Raw genomic sequence first — 18,282 nt, forward strand, 5'->3', positions numbered from 1 at the left:
GCGAATTATTTAGTTGAATTTAGACCTGCTCAGAAGGTTGAAGAAATTTAGCCATTGAATTACGCGAATTAAGCGAAAATTATAGGAATGTTTGAACTCCACTAAAAATAGTCTAAAAATCGCATATTACAAATCTACTAGTGAAAATTTAATCATCAAATGAGATATGAGTATTCAACTTCTTTTATTTTGCTCCAAAACAGTGTAAAAAGAGCACAAGAATGTATTATGTGGGTTCCTAGTGTCATACTTGGGGTCAAACTATTCATAAAAAATTATTGTCAACCGTATATTTGTACTTAGATATTATAACATTCAAATATGGAATCATCTTCAACTCCAAATGTGAATATATGATCTGTCCTTTCTTTTTTCTCTCACTTGTCTTCTTCTATACTCGCTGTAGTGATAGATAAAGAGTCATTTTCATTCGTGAACGATTAGATTTCGCCCAACAATGTCATAGAGAGAAACACGGAGCATATTTTTCGGGCATTCAATCATTTTTGCTCTCTTATTAATAATCAGTGCTAGTTATATATATCGAGGCGAGCCAGGGGCCACAATGTCTAGTCTTAGTAGTCTAAGAGAAAGATGTGGAAAAAGTAGCTTTTTCTCTATCTTGTTCTTGTCTGTATAAATTGGGTGGATGGTTGTTGTGCTTGTGGTTCTTGTTTTGTTGTAAGAGTGGATCCCCACCTAAACTCTCTGTGATCAGGAAAACGGTTTTGCTCCCCAAAATTCCATGAAAAGTTATACTACAAGATATTCTTTGAAATTAGGTTTATACTTTGTCCACCGACACCTCTTGATTATTATTCTTTGTAATGTCACAAGTGTGGATGAGCGCTGGAATGTCCAGTTACCGACTAATTTTTGCTCAACAAAAATAAAACTAACAAAATATTATTCTTTATAATGTCACAAACGGGGATGGGCGATGAAACGTCCAGTTACCGACTATCTTTTCCCCAACCAAAATAAAAATAACAAAGTAATATCCTTTACAAAAAGTAAACTCAGTCTACTTCCAGGGACTCCCACTTGAACCGCATGTGAGATAACTCTTTGTTTCTCTCTCCACGTGACTAAACATGCAACAAGGCTACACAACCCACCTCTAGGGACTCCCACTTGAACCGCATGTGAGAGAAACAAGAGTTTCTCTCTCATCTCACATGTTTAGTCACGTGGAGAGAGAAACAAAGGTTTCTCTCACATGCGGTTCAAGTGGGAGTCCCTGGAAGTGGGTTGAGTATACTTTTTGCTAAACATGTGGGATGAGACTCACATGCAGTTCATGTGGGAGTCCCTAGAGGTGGGTTGTGTAGCCTTGTTGAAAACGAACAAAGTATTGTTTTTTATAATGTCACAAGTGGGATGGGCGATGGGATGTCCAGCTACCAACTAATTTCTTATCGACCAAAATAAAACTAAGGAAGTGTTATTCGATACAATGCCACAAGTATGACTATTTTTCAACTTTTCTTGCAATAAACTCATCCTTAAGTGAAATCATTTTTTCTGTTGCAACTAAACAAAATCACTTGATAATTCAACTTGTGAAATGTTTTTAGACTAAACATTGCATGGAACATTGGAAATGAATCAGTTGGACAGTAGCCTTCGGTTTTTGAAAAGATAATCTTTGTCAATATAACCTCCAACAGGCAGTAGAAACTACCAAGTGGAACTTTCAACTGGAAGTTATTATAGAGAAAAGTGATGTCGACGACAGAGGTACTAAGATACAGTGGTCAGAGAAAGGGAGAGAGTTGATAGATGAGAAAGAAGACAGAGATGACAAAGAGATGGTTGAGGGGAGACGGTGGTGGTGGTGAATACTTGGGAGAAAAAAGTTGGTCGAACGTTCATTCAGCTTTTTCTTACTTATTTTCATACATGGTGTCCATCTTGTATATGTTGTGGCTGTAACACTGGTATAGTCCAAATACTGCGAAGTTTTTTTTCCTATGGAAACCCCCTTTTCATGCTCTCCGCAAGAAATTTTTGATAAATTTGAACATAGTCCACCTATTTGAGTTGTATTCAGTAGTGATGTAGAGTTCAACCACAAGATTGGTTTTGAATCCACTGGATTCTTTCTCGAAAAATAGCTTGGTCTTATTGTTTAACTCATAATCAATCATTCTACTAGGGGTGAGCAACGGTCGGCCGAACCGACCAGACCGAACTCGGCCGAACCAGACCGAATGGTTTTTAGGCCGAACCGAATAGTATTCGGCTCGGCTCGGCTCGGCTGAAAAACCGATCAACCGATCAAAGTTTGGTTTGGCTTCGGCTTGGGATTTTGAAAACCGCCAAAACCGAACCGACCAAACTACATATATTTATTATACATATATATATATATATATATATATTGTATAAAATAATACTAAAAATAAGTATTTAAAAGTTGAAACTAAATAGTAAATAGGGATTGGAAATTAACAAATGAATATTCTACGGATTGAAACCTTTAATAGAACAAAGAGTTCCATTGATTTATAAGTTTCTATTTGTTTTGTCCTTAAGTGAAAAGGTTAAAATCTAACCTAATTTAATATAGTTTTCAACTATTCTTCTTGCCGCCTCCTGTAAGGTGTGAAGTCTTAACATCAAAGCTCCCAATCTCCCATCAAACTAATACACCACTATTCAAGTTTTATAAACGTGTTTGACCTTTGTGCATGGAATTTATCTTTTTAAGTTATTTATGTGTCTATAACGGTTACAAGAAAATTGAACTTAGATATATGGTTGTTGAAAGATTTTAGTTATTTTGTGCCAAATACGTTATCTCTTTACGTTTTGATTGGAATTACATTGTTAAACATTATCATTTTCAATGATTTCATTTTTCTCACGTTTTATTTGGTTTATTGTGTTCGGTCGGACCAACCAACCGAAGTCAATCGAACCAAACCGAACCGAGCCGAACGAAGTCGGCTGGCAATTTGATCGGCTCGGCTTCGGCCGGTGATCTAGCCAAACCGCCATTGATTGGTTCGGCTTCGGCCGGACTCTAAATGATCGGCAACCGACCGCTGCTCACCCCTACATTCTACAAATAATTTCCTCAAAAACGATCGAATTATTAAGACTCACTATAGTTAAGCCTAACCGGTTTTAAATTAGAAAAAGAAAATGAAAGTTGTTATAAATCAATCCCACATTAGTGGTGAGATGGAGTGTGGTGCTCCTCTTAAGAGGTTCAACAACCTTCCCTAGTGAGGCCTTTTAAAATCGTCGAGGCCCAGATGCGCCGAAACGGCTAGTATCACTCGCAGCCCGGAAGGCTGGTCCGCACGATCCTATAACAAAATGCCTTTTAGAACGGGAATTTTCTAAAACATGGAAGCCGATAACAAAAGGTAAGTGCCAATAACACTACTAGGAGACTACCTCTAAAAACTTCGCTGGGTAAAGAGAACCACCACGGAAAGACGTCAATAACATTTTATAGCAGAAATTATTAAAAGCACCTACCGAAAATGCTAAAGAATGCCGCCTTTAACAAGATTGGGGGAGCTTATGACAAACCCTTCTGTAGTAGAACCATCATTACTCTATTCCTGATGAGCAGCCACCCAAAACCCTTCTGTTTCAGAGGTTGTTCATGGTCTACTGTCTGGATCATATACTTAGTCCAAGTGTCCAACCCTTGGGGGCAAACATATGATGGTCTATCTCATTAGTAAACCTTGGCCCATTAGACCACCTTTCTCATAAAGAGGTTCAGGGGGGATATGAGGGGGAAATTTTGAAGGGAAATTTTATAAGGCCTCCCCAATTTTGTTAAAAGGCCTCTCCATGAACCATTTTACTTGTTAAATTATTATTGGGGGGAGGCCTTATAACAAAAATGAGGGGGCCCTATAAAATCTCCCAATTTTGAATACACTAACGGTGAGTGTATTTAACATTTCCCTAACAAAAATTGTTTAAGCCCAGACACCATAAAAGTTTACAAAAGACAGCACTCCTATTCCAGTTTAACACCATTTATGAATTGCATTTCAAGTAAAATTATGCAAAATCAAGCAATTAGTTAATCCAATTCGCATTCAATAGAGAGATTGGAAAGTACAAACAAGTCGTTCAAAAACATAGCAACAAACTAGCTAAAATGCATACCAATATAAGTAAAAGCTTCGGGATCAGAAATCATCCTCTCTTCCTCCTCTACCACCACCTCCGTAACCGCCACCACCAGCACCGTAACCGCCACCACCACCAAAACGTGGAGTACTAGGTCTTTCAGTTGCAAAGCTCACACGAATACTCCTTCCATTGAGTTCCTGCAATAGTCAGTTAATGAGTATCCTGGTACAGTTTGTCAAGGATCATAAAGTAATATCTATATTTCATATTCAGACCTGGCCGTCCATTGCAGCTACAGCTGAGCTCGCGCAGTCTTCAGTTTCATAATTCACAAATCCAAAGCCCCTTGACTTCCCCGTGTCTCTGTCGGTGATGACTCTTGCTGCACATAATATACTTCATTACTTCAACCGCTTAAATCAAGACTACAAGAGTGAACTAAAATTTGACACAGTCTACTTTATAACTAACCTTCTTGAACTTCGCCAAATGCAGAAAATGCCTCTCTAAGTGACTGATCATCAGTACCCCATGATAGACCTGATCAGGAAAACACTTGTTAGAATGTGTAGGTAACAATCTAGTGCAACAGTTACTTAAAAATTCATGACGAGAAACACGATCGAGCAAGTTTGTACCTCCAATGAACAGCTTTGAACCTGACATACACCTAATAGCATTAAGCATTGAAGCTAAGGGAGCCTGAGCATTCGGTGCAATACTTTGGGACATGCTTTGCCTTATAAGACCTCCAAACCTACCAGAAAATGCCATCTTCAAGTATATTTAATGTACTCGTCACTGCGAAAATAAAAAACAATACCATGTCAAAGTTAGAATTTCTTTTTTTTTTTTTTTGAAAACATCAAAGTTAGAATTTCTTAACCCCAAATACCCACAAATTTAAATTTTCATACCTCTATTCAATATATAATTTGGGCGATGATTATAAACACTCCAAAACAAGCATTTAACCAACATGACAGGTTGATTGAAAGTCAACCCAAGATGATATAACCCTAATACAAGCTAACATAATGTAGAAACATAACAAACAACAATTTCTCTTACGACTAATCAATTTTTGAACAGTACACAATATCAACATACACAAACATCTTTCACAACTCTAAAGCATAAACCCTAAACCCAACATTGAGCAAGGAATGACTTGTTAGCAACACATAAACCCTAGTCAACTTAAGTACCAACTTTGCAAAGGAGTTAAAACTCAGCTTACCAACACAAGAAATGCTATCCCAAGAAGAAACAAGTCTATAACAATCAATTAATCAAATACAACATGGAAAAAGAACAACAAGTGAAGAATAATTGACATGAAAATATGAACAAGAAACAAAATCAATGATCTAACGAAAATGATTGAGGAGTATATCAAGACATATGATAAAATAGAACTGTATAAAGGGTTTGAAGATTTTGGCTTACCGCAAAAATCAAATGACTAAAGGAAAGGAGAAACCTGAATGAAGATTTTAGGGTTTAAGAAAGAATGATTTTATAGAGTCTGAGTGGGCTGCCTCTTTAACTTGTTAGGGTTTAAGGCTTTAAGCGTGAAGGTAGGGCACATTTATCATAAGGATCTACTGTTAGAGGCGCACCTCGTTTTCACCAACGGCACACACGGTGTGTGCAAATTTTGCCCAACCCGCCCTATCTACAGTAAGCCGCCTTTTTAACCAAACCAAACTGTACCAGATCGGTGCAGTTATGAACCTTGGGTGACTGACAGTTTGGTTCGAGTAGTGGTTTCAAGATCTCACCTTACTGAACCAAAAGGGAACTAGATCAATGTGGTCATGACTTATGAACCTTGGGTGACTGACAGTTTGGTTCAATTAGTGCCTGAAGTGGTTTCAAGATCTCAACTATCTGAACCAAAAGGGGACTAGATCAGCTCAGTGCGGTTATGAACTTTGGACGACTGGCAGTCTGATTCAACTAGTGGTTGAGGTTTTCGAAACCACAAAAAATTGAACCAAACCAGTGGCATATATAAAATGCTATACATTAATACAATAATTTTTTGGTTCCTAGTCTAAAAATCTACACCTAAACACATATTTAGTCCACCTTAATATTAATATATGATTTTAAGTCAAAATAATAATTATAATGGATATTTAGTCCAAATTGACCCATGTCTATAGGAAAAACAGATCTCTATCATTTCTACTTAATCATAATACTCATTATAACTATTTATATAAGAAAAAACCCACTTTTAAAAAACAATCCCCAAAATTCTCTTCTTTTTTTCTCAGATTTTTTCGATTGATTTCAAACTTACTATTTGTTTCGCAATATACACGTTATTTAGTATCAATTACGTATATTTCTACAACAAAACACATTTAGTATTGTTAAAGTATTTCTAGAAGTCAAAGTTACAGCGTTTTTCTGTTTATTGATTCTTGTTTTGTTTCAAAAATAACGTGTTATTTAATGTTAAAGTTTCATACTTTATTTCATTTTTTTATATGTGTCATACGTAACACATTATGTATCAACAATGTTTCTTTCAAAAGGAAAAATGACTAAAATCTTATTTTTGGGAAGATTGGACCTTAATCCTTTTTGAATTTTATTTTGGACCCTAAAATCCGTGAACCGTTAATAAAAATGTTAAAAAGAAAATTGTTGAAATAATATAATGGTGTGTTGGATGCAGGAATCATGAATATTTGGAATCATGATTCAACAGAATCATGAGTCCAGAAGATTTCTTTTGAGTTGTTTAGTAACTTATAAGACTAGTATTTTACAATTATTTGAATCTTTTTCAAAACATATTTAAAAAAATAAAGGAACCTCTTTTTCGAACATCGTTTTTTTTAAAGTTGTTTTTTTTTCTTGTAAACTATTTTTTCCGAAAACAACTTTTTTTCCCAAGATAACTGTTATTCCCCGAAAAACCTTTTTTTCGAAACGGTATTTTTCAGAAAAAGTATTTTTCGGGGGAAAATTTTTTTCCGAGGGAAAACAATTTTCGAGAAAAATGATTTTCAAGAAAAAAAAACTTGTTTTCGAGCAAAATCGATTTTGGAAAAAAATTACAGAATTTGTCAGAAGAAAACAGTTTCGGAAAGAAACAATTTTGGAGAAAAATGTTATCGGGGAAAAAAAATGTTTCGGGTAAAAACTGTTTTCGAGAAAAATTGATTTTCAAGAAAAAACAGTTTTCAGAGATAAGAGGTTTTCGGGAAGAATCTCGAGAAAAAACAATTATCAAGGGAAAACGAGTTCTAGTGAAAGTGGTCTTGGGACAAAAATCGATTTTGGAGAAGAAACTTTTCTCGGGGAAAAACATTTCGAAAAAAATCCATTTTAATGAGAAAAAATAGTTTTCAGGAAAAAACGATTTTCAGTAAACAGACGGTTTTTCGTAATTATTTTTTCCTCAATTTCGGGAAAACGATTTTCGAGAAAAAGGTAATTGGGAAAAAAATGATTTTCTAGGAAAAAATGTTTTCGAGGGAAAAATCGATTTTCGGGGAAAACGTTTTGGGGGAAGTGGTTTTCGAAAAAAATCGATTTTGGAGAAGAAAGGTTTTCCAAAAATCAGTTTTCGAGAAAAATCGATTTTATATGGAAAACGGTTTAAAAAAATGATTTTCGGTAAAAAGACAGTTTTTCGGGAAAACAAATTTTCTCCATTTCAGGGGATAAGCGGTTTTCATGAAAATTCTTGAGAAAAAACGATTTTTGGGGAAAAGTGGTTTTCGAAAGAAAAAAAAAAGATTTCAAAAAAATAATCGACTTTTAGAAAGAAAACGGTTTTTGGGGAAAACCAAATTTCGTAAAAGATAGGTTTGCGGAAAAAAAAAGTGGTTTGGAAAAAAAATTGTAGAGAGAAATATTTTTTTCGAGTTAGATTTAAGTTTGAAATTTGGGTTTAATAACCCAAAATCCTACCAAATCTTAAAGGGTAGGGTGAGATTTTGGTCTAATACCAATTTTGGACTTAGAAATCCTTAAGATTTAAGAGTCCTAAAACTTTTTTGATAGTCAAACAGACCAACAAATCATGATTTATACCAAATTCAATTTTCGACAGGGAACCATATTTAGAAATCCTGCAACCAAACACATCATGTATATAGTTTCAAAATATATAGAAAGATAGGGCATTGAGAGTGTTGAGCGTTAAGGACAAACTAAAATGAAAATGCAATGTGTAGTAAGGAAGGAGTTGAAACCATGATTTGCTCAATCAAAACAAGTAACAAGTCTTCTCTTTTTATTTTTCCTTCTCATTTGAAGTAGTCGAAGGCTTGAAATCCTAGGGATTGTTCCGTACAAACAAGTAACAACTATTATCTTTTCCTTCTTCTTGTACGTCGGCTGGAAGAAGGTCGAATGTTATCTCATTGGGGCTCCTTAACTCTCCCACTTTCGTTTAGTTGCAAACCTTCAACCTTCAAGGTTCACGGTCATGATTTGAGAACTCTGTAATTTGTTTACTACGTGAAAGTTTATACTAATATTAATATTACATAATCGACTAAAGTATTTGAAACGAGAAATGTTGAAATACGAGTGTTCACGTAAATTGTATTTTTGAAATATGAGTGTTCACGTAAACAGTAATTTTATTTTCTAATATTTGACATATTATCGTTATATTCCGTATGATTGATTCTAAGATGATCTAATTGGGTCTAATGGAACCACTTGTTCAGAGCCATTATTTTTAGGTCGAAACAAAAATCAATTTTATTGGGTCCAGTTTAGTTCCACCCGTTCACTCTGCTTTCTTTTTTTGACCTAGCATTCATTCAATTTTTGCCCACCCTTGCACTCTTCATGAGTCTTGGATCAACATTTGGACTTGCTGGAGGCACAACAGTCAGGCAAAAAAATATTATTTTATGTTCACATGGATGAGTCAGGTATATCCTTAACAATAGACACGTGTAGGGTCAGGATATGAAGTAGAGAAACAAGATCATCAACTAAAAAGTGACACATGGAATAAGTAGAAAAGATGGGTATATATATTATAGGCAAGTGTACCAGAAACATGTGCTCTAGTTATAGGCCTTTTTGTGTGTTTCAATCTTTACTCCTTCCCTCTTTTAAAGTGAAGAAAAGGAAGCATTTTTGGTAGAGATTCATCACAATACTAGTCTCTCAAGATCTTTTAGGATTAATTTCGTTTTGGCCCAATTTTTGATTAGTTTAAATTCGAAATGTGTTCGTTTTGGCCCCGAAGGGCCTGATATCCTTTACTTTTATTTTCTAAATTTCCTTCCTATGGTTGTTTGACTCAAGTTTGGGTTTGAATTTTTTATCCACCTCATCTCTCTTTCTTCCACTTCACCCTTTCTCTTTCCTCCACTTCACACTCTCTTCCTCTCCTCCACTTCACTCTCTGTCTTTCTTTCACTTTACACTCTCTTCTTCTCCTCCACTTCACCCTCTTTTTTTTTTCACTTCACACTCTCTTCCTCTCCCCCACTTAATCACTTATTCATCAATATTCAGATACTTACAGAAGGTTGTTAACCCTCTATCAGCGAACTTCGTTGGGAGAAATATTTATTTCAATGTCTCGGTTTTTATCCTTCCACCATCATCTTCATCTCTTTCTTTTTTCTCTTTATTGTTTATGTTTTATGTTTTCCTATCTCATATTTCAATCACTCTCTTCACCACCACCACAAACTTTTTTCTTTTTCTTTACACTATTTCTCACGAATGTAGTGTTCCCTTTGTTGGACCCTTTGATCCTCTTCCTTCTCCATATGAAAAGGACGAAGCTCTAGGGTTTGGAAAACCCTCAAACCCAGAAGAAGACCTAGCACTCAGTGTTCCCCAAACCAGTAAAAGAAACCTTCTTCTATGATGGGAACAAAATAGGAGAGAGAAAAAGATGAAGGTTATGGTAGAATAAGGCAAAAGTTCGAAGAAATTCTGTATCGACAAACAAGTTTTTGTTAACAAGTTTTTGTTACGCGACCTTCTTAGATTGAAAAAGAAAGGTGACTTGGAGGAAAAAAAATGAAACCAATGAGTGAGAAAGAAAAAAGAGAAATAAAATAGAAGAACTTATTAGGGAGACCAAAAATTTAGGTCAAACGTTACAAAGGTAGTACGGTAAAAATGAAAAAATTTGGGGAGTCTTGGTTAGGGGGCTAAAATGATATGTCGGACACAGTTAGAGGCTAAATCGACTAGTTGGTCACAAATTAGGGTGAAAACAGAATTAAACAAAATCTTTTTGCTCTCTTTTATCTCTCAGTAGCACACACTTATTTCTCTCTCTCTCTCTCTCTAAAAATCCTCATATATACCCATTGCCCATATTTCTGCGGACTTCTCTTCTGTTTTTGACAAGAGAGAGAGAGAGAGAAAAAGAGAGAGAGCGAAGAAACCCACTGCGCGTATAAAACCCAATTTCAACTTGTTCAATTACACACAAAATCGATACAAAAACACACAGATTGAGTGATTGATTAGGTCTAATTCTCTTTTCTATTGGAGATCTTGTTCCTCTACAATGCCTTCTTCTTTGTAGCGGACAAGGTAAAAAAAAAACCCAAATGATTAAAATTTTTAATAACCTCTTTTTTCATTCTTCTATTACATATTTTAAATGTTTTTTCGCCCAATATTGGTTTGAATCGAGCTATACTTAGTTTCTTCTTTTGAAATTTTAATTCTTTTCGTTTTGTAAATTAGGGTTTTTGTCACAGTGGTGTGTGCTTAACGTGGTTGTTTGGAATTTTTTAGGGTTTGACGTTGGATCGTTAGTGTAAGCAGCGCTTTTAACTTGGGGGTTAAAGCTATTAGGGTTAAGATCAGAATCTAAACAAGGGAGGATTGGATTATCATATTTTTGAAGTTTTGTTCTTCTACAGAGAGTATTAATCGAGATCACGATTGGGTCTCAGATATTAGGAGAAAAAGTTGGGATCTTTATTGAAGTTGTCGATTGAGTAATTCGAATTTTGATATTGGGGACCTTTTAACTCTTTGAATCTCGAGGTGAGATTAGAGAGATGGTAAATGTTGTATCTTTGGTAATGGAAGAGGATTGCACTTTAAAATTCATGTAGAACCAGGATTAACTCTTGTTTTGGTGATTTAAAAGATTGAGAATTTTAGGTTTACTGTTGATCTTCTATACTTGGAGATGCTCATGATAGTTGTGATGTTTCTGTATTACCCTAGTAGAGGAGACCGGAGATCAGATTGTACTAAAGTTTCTTCATTTCTCAAGAAACCATTTGGATTGACCTAAATTTTTTTTTTTAAATCATCCATATCAATTTTGGATTAGTGAAGTTGCTCAAGCTAGTAGAGATATCGATTTTAGTTGTTGCTTTGATTGCTTGAGTACCCAGTTTGCCAGAATAGTTAGGGATTTACTTCTAAGTACACTTATTATTCATTTTGAAGATACTTGCGAACATTATTGAAGCTGGAAATGAGCGCGGGGACATGGTGCATGGACATGAGCGAAATTGTCGGTCCCTGACCTATTTGGAACAGCATATTTGGAAAATTAGTAAAGATATCTTGTTTGTTGAAGGAACCCAGATTGCAGGTTTGCGGATAACGTGCAATGTCTCGCTGCTTTCCATTTCCCCCACCAGGATATGAAAAGAAGACTAGAACGGACGATGTAGAATTACTTACAAAGGTTTGCCTCTGTTTCTTATATATCTTTGCTACTACTGTTTCTTATTTATTTACAATTCCAAAGTGTTCACCATGTCATATTATTATTTGACATCTTAGCATGGTCGTTACTTGCTTGATAGTAGTTGTATACAAATGCATTTGTCCATTACGATCTTATCCATTTGAGGGTTGATTGCATATTTAGATGATACAAGTAATATCAAATTATTATTTGATGTCTTACATTATCCTTTTCTTGCGTATGCCACACTAGGAAAGGTATGATACATTTATCTCCACTGAATTTATTAATTTTATGGTTAATTTCCATATTAGATGATATCCTTAATACGCTTTCTTCGGAATTAACCCATTTCCTTTAAAGAGGTTTAGATACGCTGTTAGTGCTGGTTAAGATTTTCGTTTGTGATTTCGCTCTTTTTTAATGTGCATTTATGTGCACAAATCACCACTCCTCTGTGTCAATAACCCTAAAGTTGCTTACACTTCTCGGTTGTGATGGCAGTTGGTGATTCAAATGTGTAAGCTTGTGGGGATTTTTAGATGAGATGATCTTAATTCCTTGAATGAAATCAGAATCACAAATTTAGATGAAGACCTCTTATGAAAGCTGAGATTAGATATCTAATCTGACTTTTGGGTTTGTGAAATAGATTAGAGGCACCAATGCCTTTCGGAAAATATTATACGCACGGGTATCGACCATGAAGTGGATTTGGATAGAGACTAGACAATGTTTTGTTGGTAAATTGTTGTTCACAAAGTGTCAACTTTCAATAATTCTGTGATGTTTCGCACCATTTGGACCTCAAGCAAAACAAAATTTACTTAATCTTTTAATCCAACTTACTAGTTGTCTGTATTTATACGAAAAAAATCTTTTTTCTAAACTTTTGTGTTTTTATCTATCCATTTCAAAGGAGATGATGTTTCTATGATTGCTACTCGAGGTGCTGAACCACTCTTATCAAATCTGTCATCTGGTGGTGTAAATAATCTTATCTAACACGTTCATTTGGTCAGTCACTTGAAAACATGAATTAGAATGCGCAACAGTACTATGTATCTGGACACATAAGTTATGTACCTCCGAAGATTTTTACATAAGATTTTGTTATATTTGGTGAACCAATTCCTTCCTCCCAAACGGCTAATAGCTCTTTTGAATGCAGAAGACAATGTTATTCTAAACACATCCTCTCCCCTTCAATTGAGAGTTTAGGTGACGTGGCTTATGTATGGTCCAAATTTAGCATCAGAGTGGGACTAGGAGATAGTACAGTGACTTCGCATGAAGTTCACACACATAAGTTATGAAGTATGAGAACCATTCCCGGTTCTGAGTGTGTTCTTAATGGAAAGAAAACGGAAAGCAAATTAAAACCCCAAAACTCGATGAAGAAAAATAAATCTTCGGCTGTTGATACAATTCTTTTATGTAAGACTGGCCATTATTCCCTGGAAATTCAACTGTAACAAAATATACTAATTTGTCAATTAATCACGAGAAACAAGCTTTGAAACTTTTGCTTCTGTGCTTGGCTATACAGCTAAAAGGTAAGATCTTGAAATTTGAAAGGCACGCATCATACTGTTTACTGTATGCATTTATGATCAGCTTGACTCATTCTTCATTCGTATACTGGAATCTCTGTCTATTCTTGTTTGATTTGTATCTGACAATGATCTGCTTTTGTATGAGATAATGTAGGATTTTCATAAAGCATAATCACTGATCAGACGTGTTCATTTAGTTGCACGGGTATCACATACTTCTAGCAACAGCATTATAATGTACTTCGCCATAACATATATTTTATCATTGAACTGCAACTGATTTTCATAAAGCATAATCAACTGTTTTTAATAAAGCATGATCACTGATCAGAAGTCAAGTCGTGCTTTTAATTTCCTTGCCTTCTTTCTAACTGATCAATTGTTTTCAGGAGAAGCTCATAGAGAAAAAACAAAAGAAGGAAAAGAAGGAGAAAAAAAGAGAAGGTAAAGAAAAGAAGGACAAAGAGAGAAGCAAGGATAGACATAAGGAGAAGAAAGATAGAGATAAAGATAAGAAGCACAAGGATAAGAAGAAGGACAAGGACAAAGATAAAGAAAAACGCAGGAGTTCAGATGATAAAGTCAAGAATTCCAGTGAGAAAAGAGTTGAAGGGATATCTGAGAGTTATAATGGAGGAAAGCCCAGTGGAATTAACCAGCAGTCGGAGGTCAAGGCTTCAAAACCTGTGGAGAACCTGGGCAGGGGGACTGGTGGTACAGAAAGGACAGACCAGCAAATGGTTGAGTCCATTTCGAGGACCAATCAATGGAGGTCTGAGGGAATGGATAGAGTCGTTGAGAAGAATTTTGGCCGAAGGAGCAAAGAGGATGAACAAATTGATGTTCAAAAAGCAGATTGGCAAAGAAAAAGAGTTGGGGAAGGATATATGGAAGGAACTATGGTTCAAAACATCACCAGAGTGGATAAAGAGGGAGTTGGAAATGACAGCAACAATGATGAGAAGCTTGGTGATAAAAAGGCAGGACAAACACACATTAATGGAGAGGTTCTTACTCATAGTGCGATTGGTCGTAGCTTTGCTGGAGTTGATCAGGAAAGAGTTGAAGGAATGGCCAGATTGATGGAAAAGTCTGCTGAGAAGGGGAAAGAGAAGAATAAAAGAAAGGCTTCCAACGATAAACATGGGGATAAAAGCAGAAAACAAGAGAAGAAAAGCAAAGGAACGGCTAAAGACGGGAATAGAGAGAAAGAGAAAGAGAAAGAGAAAGAAAAAGAAATAGAGGAGAAATGTGACTCAAAAAATAACAAGCATGCCACATTTACAGTTCGTGGCAAGGATTGTATTGATACCCCCATCATAGAACCCCTCCATATCCCCAAGGACAGTCCTAATGGTGCTGCTATAGGGGGACACATAAGGAAAAGGCAGGATTTCGAGTCGAATGGATTTTTACATGGTGAGTTCTTCCTTGTTCTGCATAATGTAAGTACGAGTGCTTTATTCTCGTCAAGTGGTTGGGAACAAGCTTGAGCTTCTTGTTCCTAGCCAAGAAGTCAAGGCTGGTAAAAAGAGCATTGCAGTACTTTCATGGATCTTTATCTTAAGGCTATGGTGATTTGTTTTTCATATTGCCAAAATCCGTTCTAATGTCTGTGCTGTAGATTAATGTCATTGTCGAAGCATTTAGTAGGCCTTATTATCTTCACTTAGTGCCATTTTAGCTTCTTATTAGCAAATTGGAGATTTAATGCTGTTCTGTTTGAAATGTCTTACAGAAACCGAAGTCCGGCCTAATAAGTTGCTGAAACCTACATTTTCATCTCATGCATTCACGGAGAATGGAAGAAAATTAGAGCCTTGCCGGACTGCTGCCCAGTGTGATTCTGATTTGCAGATTGCAAGCAATAACAATAAAGCGGATAACAAGGACAACCGGGTTAATGGTATAATAGAAGCTCATACGCCTTTGGTTAAATCCACCAAGTCCCCAACTTCTAGCTCACATATTAGTGAGAATGGTAGAGAAACATCGACAAAACCACCTCATCCAGACACCAAGTATCTAAACAAAATTCTCTCACTTCCCACAGTCGAGGAATTGTGTGATTTTGATGATCAGGAGTGGCTGTTCAGAAGTGATAATGTAAAATCGCAGAAGCCCAAGGATGAATCTACTTGGGAAGAGAAGAGACCTCCTCAGGTGTGGGCATCAGCTATACCAATAGAGCATGCTGATATTTATGCTCTGCCATATGTCATCCCTTACTGATCAACGTAAAAAGGGTACAACATTTCCCATTCTTATACCTTCCCCTAGTGAGGGGGACGAGCCGGGAAGGTACTAATGGCATCATCAGGTTGGAAAGAAAGATAGTGAGGCAGTTTCTCTTACTCAAGTCTCTGTTCATACTCACTGTTCTTTCAGGTATGAATTCCATCAACTCTCCAGCTCTTAAGTATTGTTCGTGACACTTGTCATAAAATTACTTCATGCTGGGACCCACTATTGCTTGCTGTTGTAGGCTGGACTTGGATTCGGTTCTGCATCCCGATATGTTATAAGTACTATCCAAATGAAACTCTTAGAGGCAGACCGCTGAAAAAGGAAAAGGGTCACAGACTAAGAATCGAATCGAGGCTCCATACAAGTTGATGAAAAGAAAAACATGACCCCGTAAAGAGGGAATTGCTGGACTTTTAGTACTTTATTTTTCTAATGTTCAAGCTTATGACTGATCTGATGAGAAATTATGAGAATTCATCTTGATGAGTATAGTGATCTTCTTCATCCTGCGAGCTCCCAACACAGTTTTGTTTTGTATCATATTAAACGTCGAATTAGTTGACAGTAGAGGGGAAAAGCTAGAAAAAAAGAGGCGGTACCATTTGTTTGTCCTTCTTCACATCCTTCTTGCAAGTTGATCTATTTTTGTTCCTTGTAGTATAAGTTGTTACTGCTATAAATTATATTCAATTACAGGGGCGAGTAAGTAGGGGTTCTAGGGTTTTAACAATGTACATTGTTTACTTAGTTTAATACATTAACGAGATAAGTTTTACTAATGTTTGTTTCTTATTTACTTCTCCATCTTCGCCCTCCCAATTGTGGTTTCTTCTCACGTTTGTATTTGGGATAGAGATATGTTGTCTTCTTTGTTTTGAGTCGTTTAGGCAGCCTCGCTCATTTCTCACCCTAGACTAGTGAGCTCGGACCAATTACTAATTTATGTAGATAGGCTGTTCGTATTGGAAGTCATCACTTATAATTTTCGAAACATGTTTTTTGTTGCACCATCTTCACCACTAGCTACTACCACTACCGTATTCAACATTGCTGATCCTATTCTTCTTCTTTTTCATCTTTTCAACTCCACAAAAACTAGTCATTTAACCTATTTTTTATTCATTCTTCTATTCTTTCATGAACTCATATTTGCTGGGGATCTCCATCTTCTCTAACAACCACTACTACAATCACATTCATCTTTGCCTCTTGTTTTCATCGGTACCAGATATTATCTCGTCTGTCTTATTTTTAATGGGTTACCCCCCATCTGCCTGAGCCATATGCCTTCATCTTTGCCTCTTGTTTTCATCGCTACCAGATATTATCTCGTCCATCTTTTTTTTTAATGGGTTACCCCCCTATCCCTATCAGCCTGAGCCATATCGGAGGCAGAAAATACAACATCGTGCAACTTAAGAATACTACCTTTAACATCAATTTCAAGACTCCTAATTTAACCATGTTCAAATATGGACTCCACATGAAATTCAAGATAAGTTTATTCTTTAGACATTAGAATATGTTAAATCCATCAATTGAAACAAATCGAGTCAAATCGAACTTAATCAAACTAAACGAACCAAAACCCCGATCAGTCAGCGACCAACGTTGCCCACCCTTCGATAATATATCCAGCATTCTAACTTTGGGCAAATATTCAATTTTTCAATTGATATAGGACATGTTATATATAATCCTTTACCTTTGGCCAAAGAAAATCCATTAGTTAGATTCTAATGAAGCCTAATGTTTGTTGTTACTAGACTCATCAATGTTGAACATTCTACTGTTACAAGATTAATAAACCCAACCTCCATGAACAACTCCTATAGTCCTATTATGTATTCCAAATTTCTTACAGATATGCCTACAAGAGTCATTGTTTATTAAAAAAAGTAAACCTAGATCCTGTAAGAACCTATAAAAAATGGTGAAACAAGGAGGCTTGATCAATGTCATTTGTCTTCTTCTTTCCTTGCCAGAATAGCCAGGGCTTAGGCGAACCAGACGGCAGTCTAGGGCTCCCAAATTTAGAGACCCCAACTTATATAAATTTCGTATAAAGATAGTATTAGTATATGTACTCTTTTTTATGCATATAAATATCAATTTTGTTTGGGTAGTAGAGTTGGTAGAGTAGACGCTTAGATAACCTAAGGTCTAAGGTTTGATCGTTTGACATGCATCATTTTTTAAATAATTTTTTCCTGTTAATTAAAAGGGGCACTAACAGAACAATATTTCAAACGGTACTGATGTGTAGTTTGTTTGATGAAATTAAAGTTAAAGTGTTAAACACATCCCAATTCATAGGAAGTTTAAAAGACAAAATACAAAGGGGAAGACTAATATGTGGTGTAGAGCCCCCGTCGATAGTTTATCCTAAGGCCCCTCAAAATTCAAAAATCAGGACCGGTACTGAGAATGGCAAGAGAACTTAGACGAGTATGCTCGTGCACCATCACCGTTCCCGTTCCCACCTCAATGTGAAATTAGCCCAAGTACAGCAGGTACTTTAGCAGGGTATCTTATCGCAAGATCCTTACCGAGGAAAGACATCATTGATGATGTTGAGACTTGCCGAGAGGTCGTCGAAGTTACTATATTTTGTTTTTTTTTTTGTTGAAGAAGTTACTATATTTTGTTGGGATGCATCAATTTAACTCTTTGAGCGAACAAAAGACAAGATCTTCCGTC

At 36.0% G+C, this 18,282-nt stretch overlaps 2 protein-coding genes across 8 annotated transcripts; one reads left to right on the forward strand and one right to left on the reverse strand.

Annotated features, from left to right (window-relative positions):
• Positions 1 to 3,991: 3,991 nt before the first annotated feature.
• Positions 3,992 to 5,669, reverse strand: LOC147559951 (glycine-rich RNA-binding protein 4, mitochondrial-like). Of its 2 annotated transcripts, none has more exons than XM_086661913.1 (5): positions 5,557 to 5,669; positions 4,746 to 4,881; positions 4,579 to 4,647; positions 4,383 to 4,489; positions 3,992 to 4,304 (listed from the first exon to the last, which is right to left on the reverse strand). In XM_086661913.1, the coding sequence occupies exons 2-5, from the start codon at positions 4,879 to 4,881 to the stop codon at positions 4,164 to 4,166; spliced, it is 453 nt and encodes a 150-aa protein (XP_086518039.1). In that variant the 5' UTR covers positions 5,557 to 5,669; the 3' UTR covers positions 3,992 to 4,163. The 2 variants fall into 2 exon arrangements, with proteins under 2 accessions (XP_086518039.1, XP_086518038.1); XM_086661912.1 differs by having other exon boundaries at positions 4,746 to 4,908.
• A 4,709-nt stretch (positions 5,670 to 10,378) lies between these two features.
• LOC147559952 (myb-like protein X) lies at positions 10,379 to 16,361 on the forward strand. Of its 6 annotated transcripts, XR_015234690.1 has the most exons (6): positions 10,401 to 10,656; positions 10,864 to 11,118; positions 11,533 to 11,776; positions 13,725 to 14,754; positions 15,074 to 15,723; positions 15,821 to 16,361. XR_015234690.1 is itself a non-coding variant. In XM_086661915.1 (5 exons), the coding sequence occupies exons 3-5, from the start codon at positions 11,699 to 11,701 to the stop codon at positions 15,565 to 15,567; spliced, it is 1,602 nt and encodes a 533-aa protein (XP_086518041.1). In that variant the 5' UTR covers positions 10,401 to 10,656; positions 10,864 to 11,118; positions 11,533 to 11,698; the 3' UTR covers positions 15,568 to 16,361. The 6 variants fall into 6 exon arrangements, 3 of the variants coding, with proteins under 3 accessions (XP_086518040.1, XP_086518041.1, XP_086518042.1); XR_015234689.1 differs by having other exon boundaries at positions 10,379 to 10,656; positions 10,864 to 11,776; XM_086661915.1 differs by having other exon boundaries at positions 15,074 to 16,361.
• Positions 16,362 to 18,282: the final 1,921 nt, after the last annotated feature.

This window comes from Eschscholzia californica, unplaced genomic scaffold, assembly GCF_041429995.1.
Source record: "Eschscholzia californica isolate CP2 unplaced genomic scaffold, dmEscCali1.0.p SCAF_2, whole genome shotgun sequence".
NCBI classification, from domain to species: Eukaryota; Viridiplantae; Streptophyta; class Magnoliopsida; order Ranunculales; family Papaveraceae; genus Eschscholzia; species Eschscholzia californica.

What these genes read in the sequence shown, in the direction of transcription:
- LOC147559951 (XM_086661913.1), bottom strand. Translation starts at nt 4,881, where the DNA reads ATGGCATTTTCTGGTAGGTTTGGAGGTCTTATAAGGCAAAGCATGTCC. An exon ending in ATTTGGCGAAGTTCAAGAAG is followed by an intron (nt 4,490 to 4,578) that starts GTTAGTTATAAA and finishes TATTATGTGCAG; the next exon opens with CAAGAGTCATCACCGACAGA. An exon ending in TAGCTGCAATGGACGGCCAG is followed by an intron (nt 4,305 to 4,382) that starts GTCTGAATATGA and finishes TGACTATTGCAG; the next exon opens with GAACTCAATGGAAGGAGTAT.
- LOC147559952 (XM_086661914.1), top strand. Translation starts at nt 11,699, where the DNA reads ATGTCTCGCTGCTTTCCATTTCCCCCACCAGGATATGAAAAGAAGACT. An exon ending in ATGTAGAATTACTTACAAAG is followed by an intron (nt 11,777 to 13,724) that starts GTTTGCCTCTGT and finishes AATTGTTTTCAG; the next exon opens with GAGAAGCTCATAGAGAAAAA. An exon ending in GTCGAATGGATTTTTACATG is followed by an intron (nt 14,755 to 15,073) that starts GTGAGTTCTTCC and finishes AATGTCTTACAG; the next exon opens with AAACCGAAGTCCGGCCTAAT.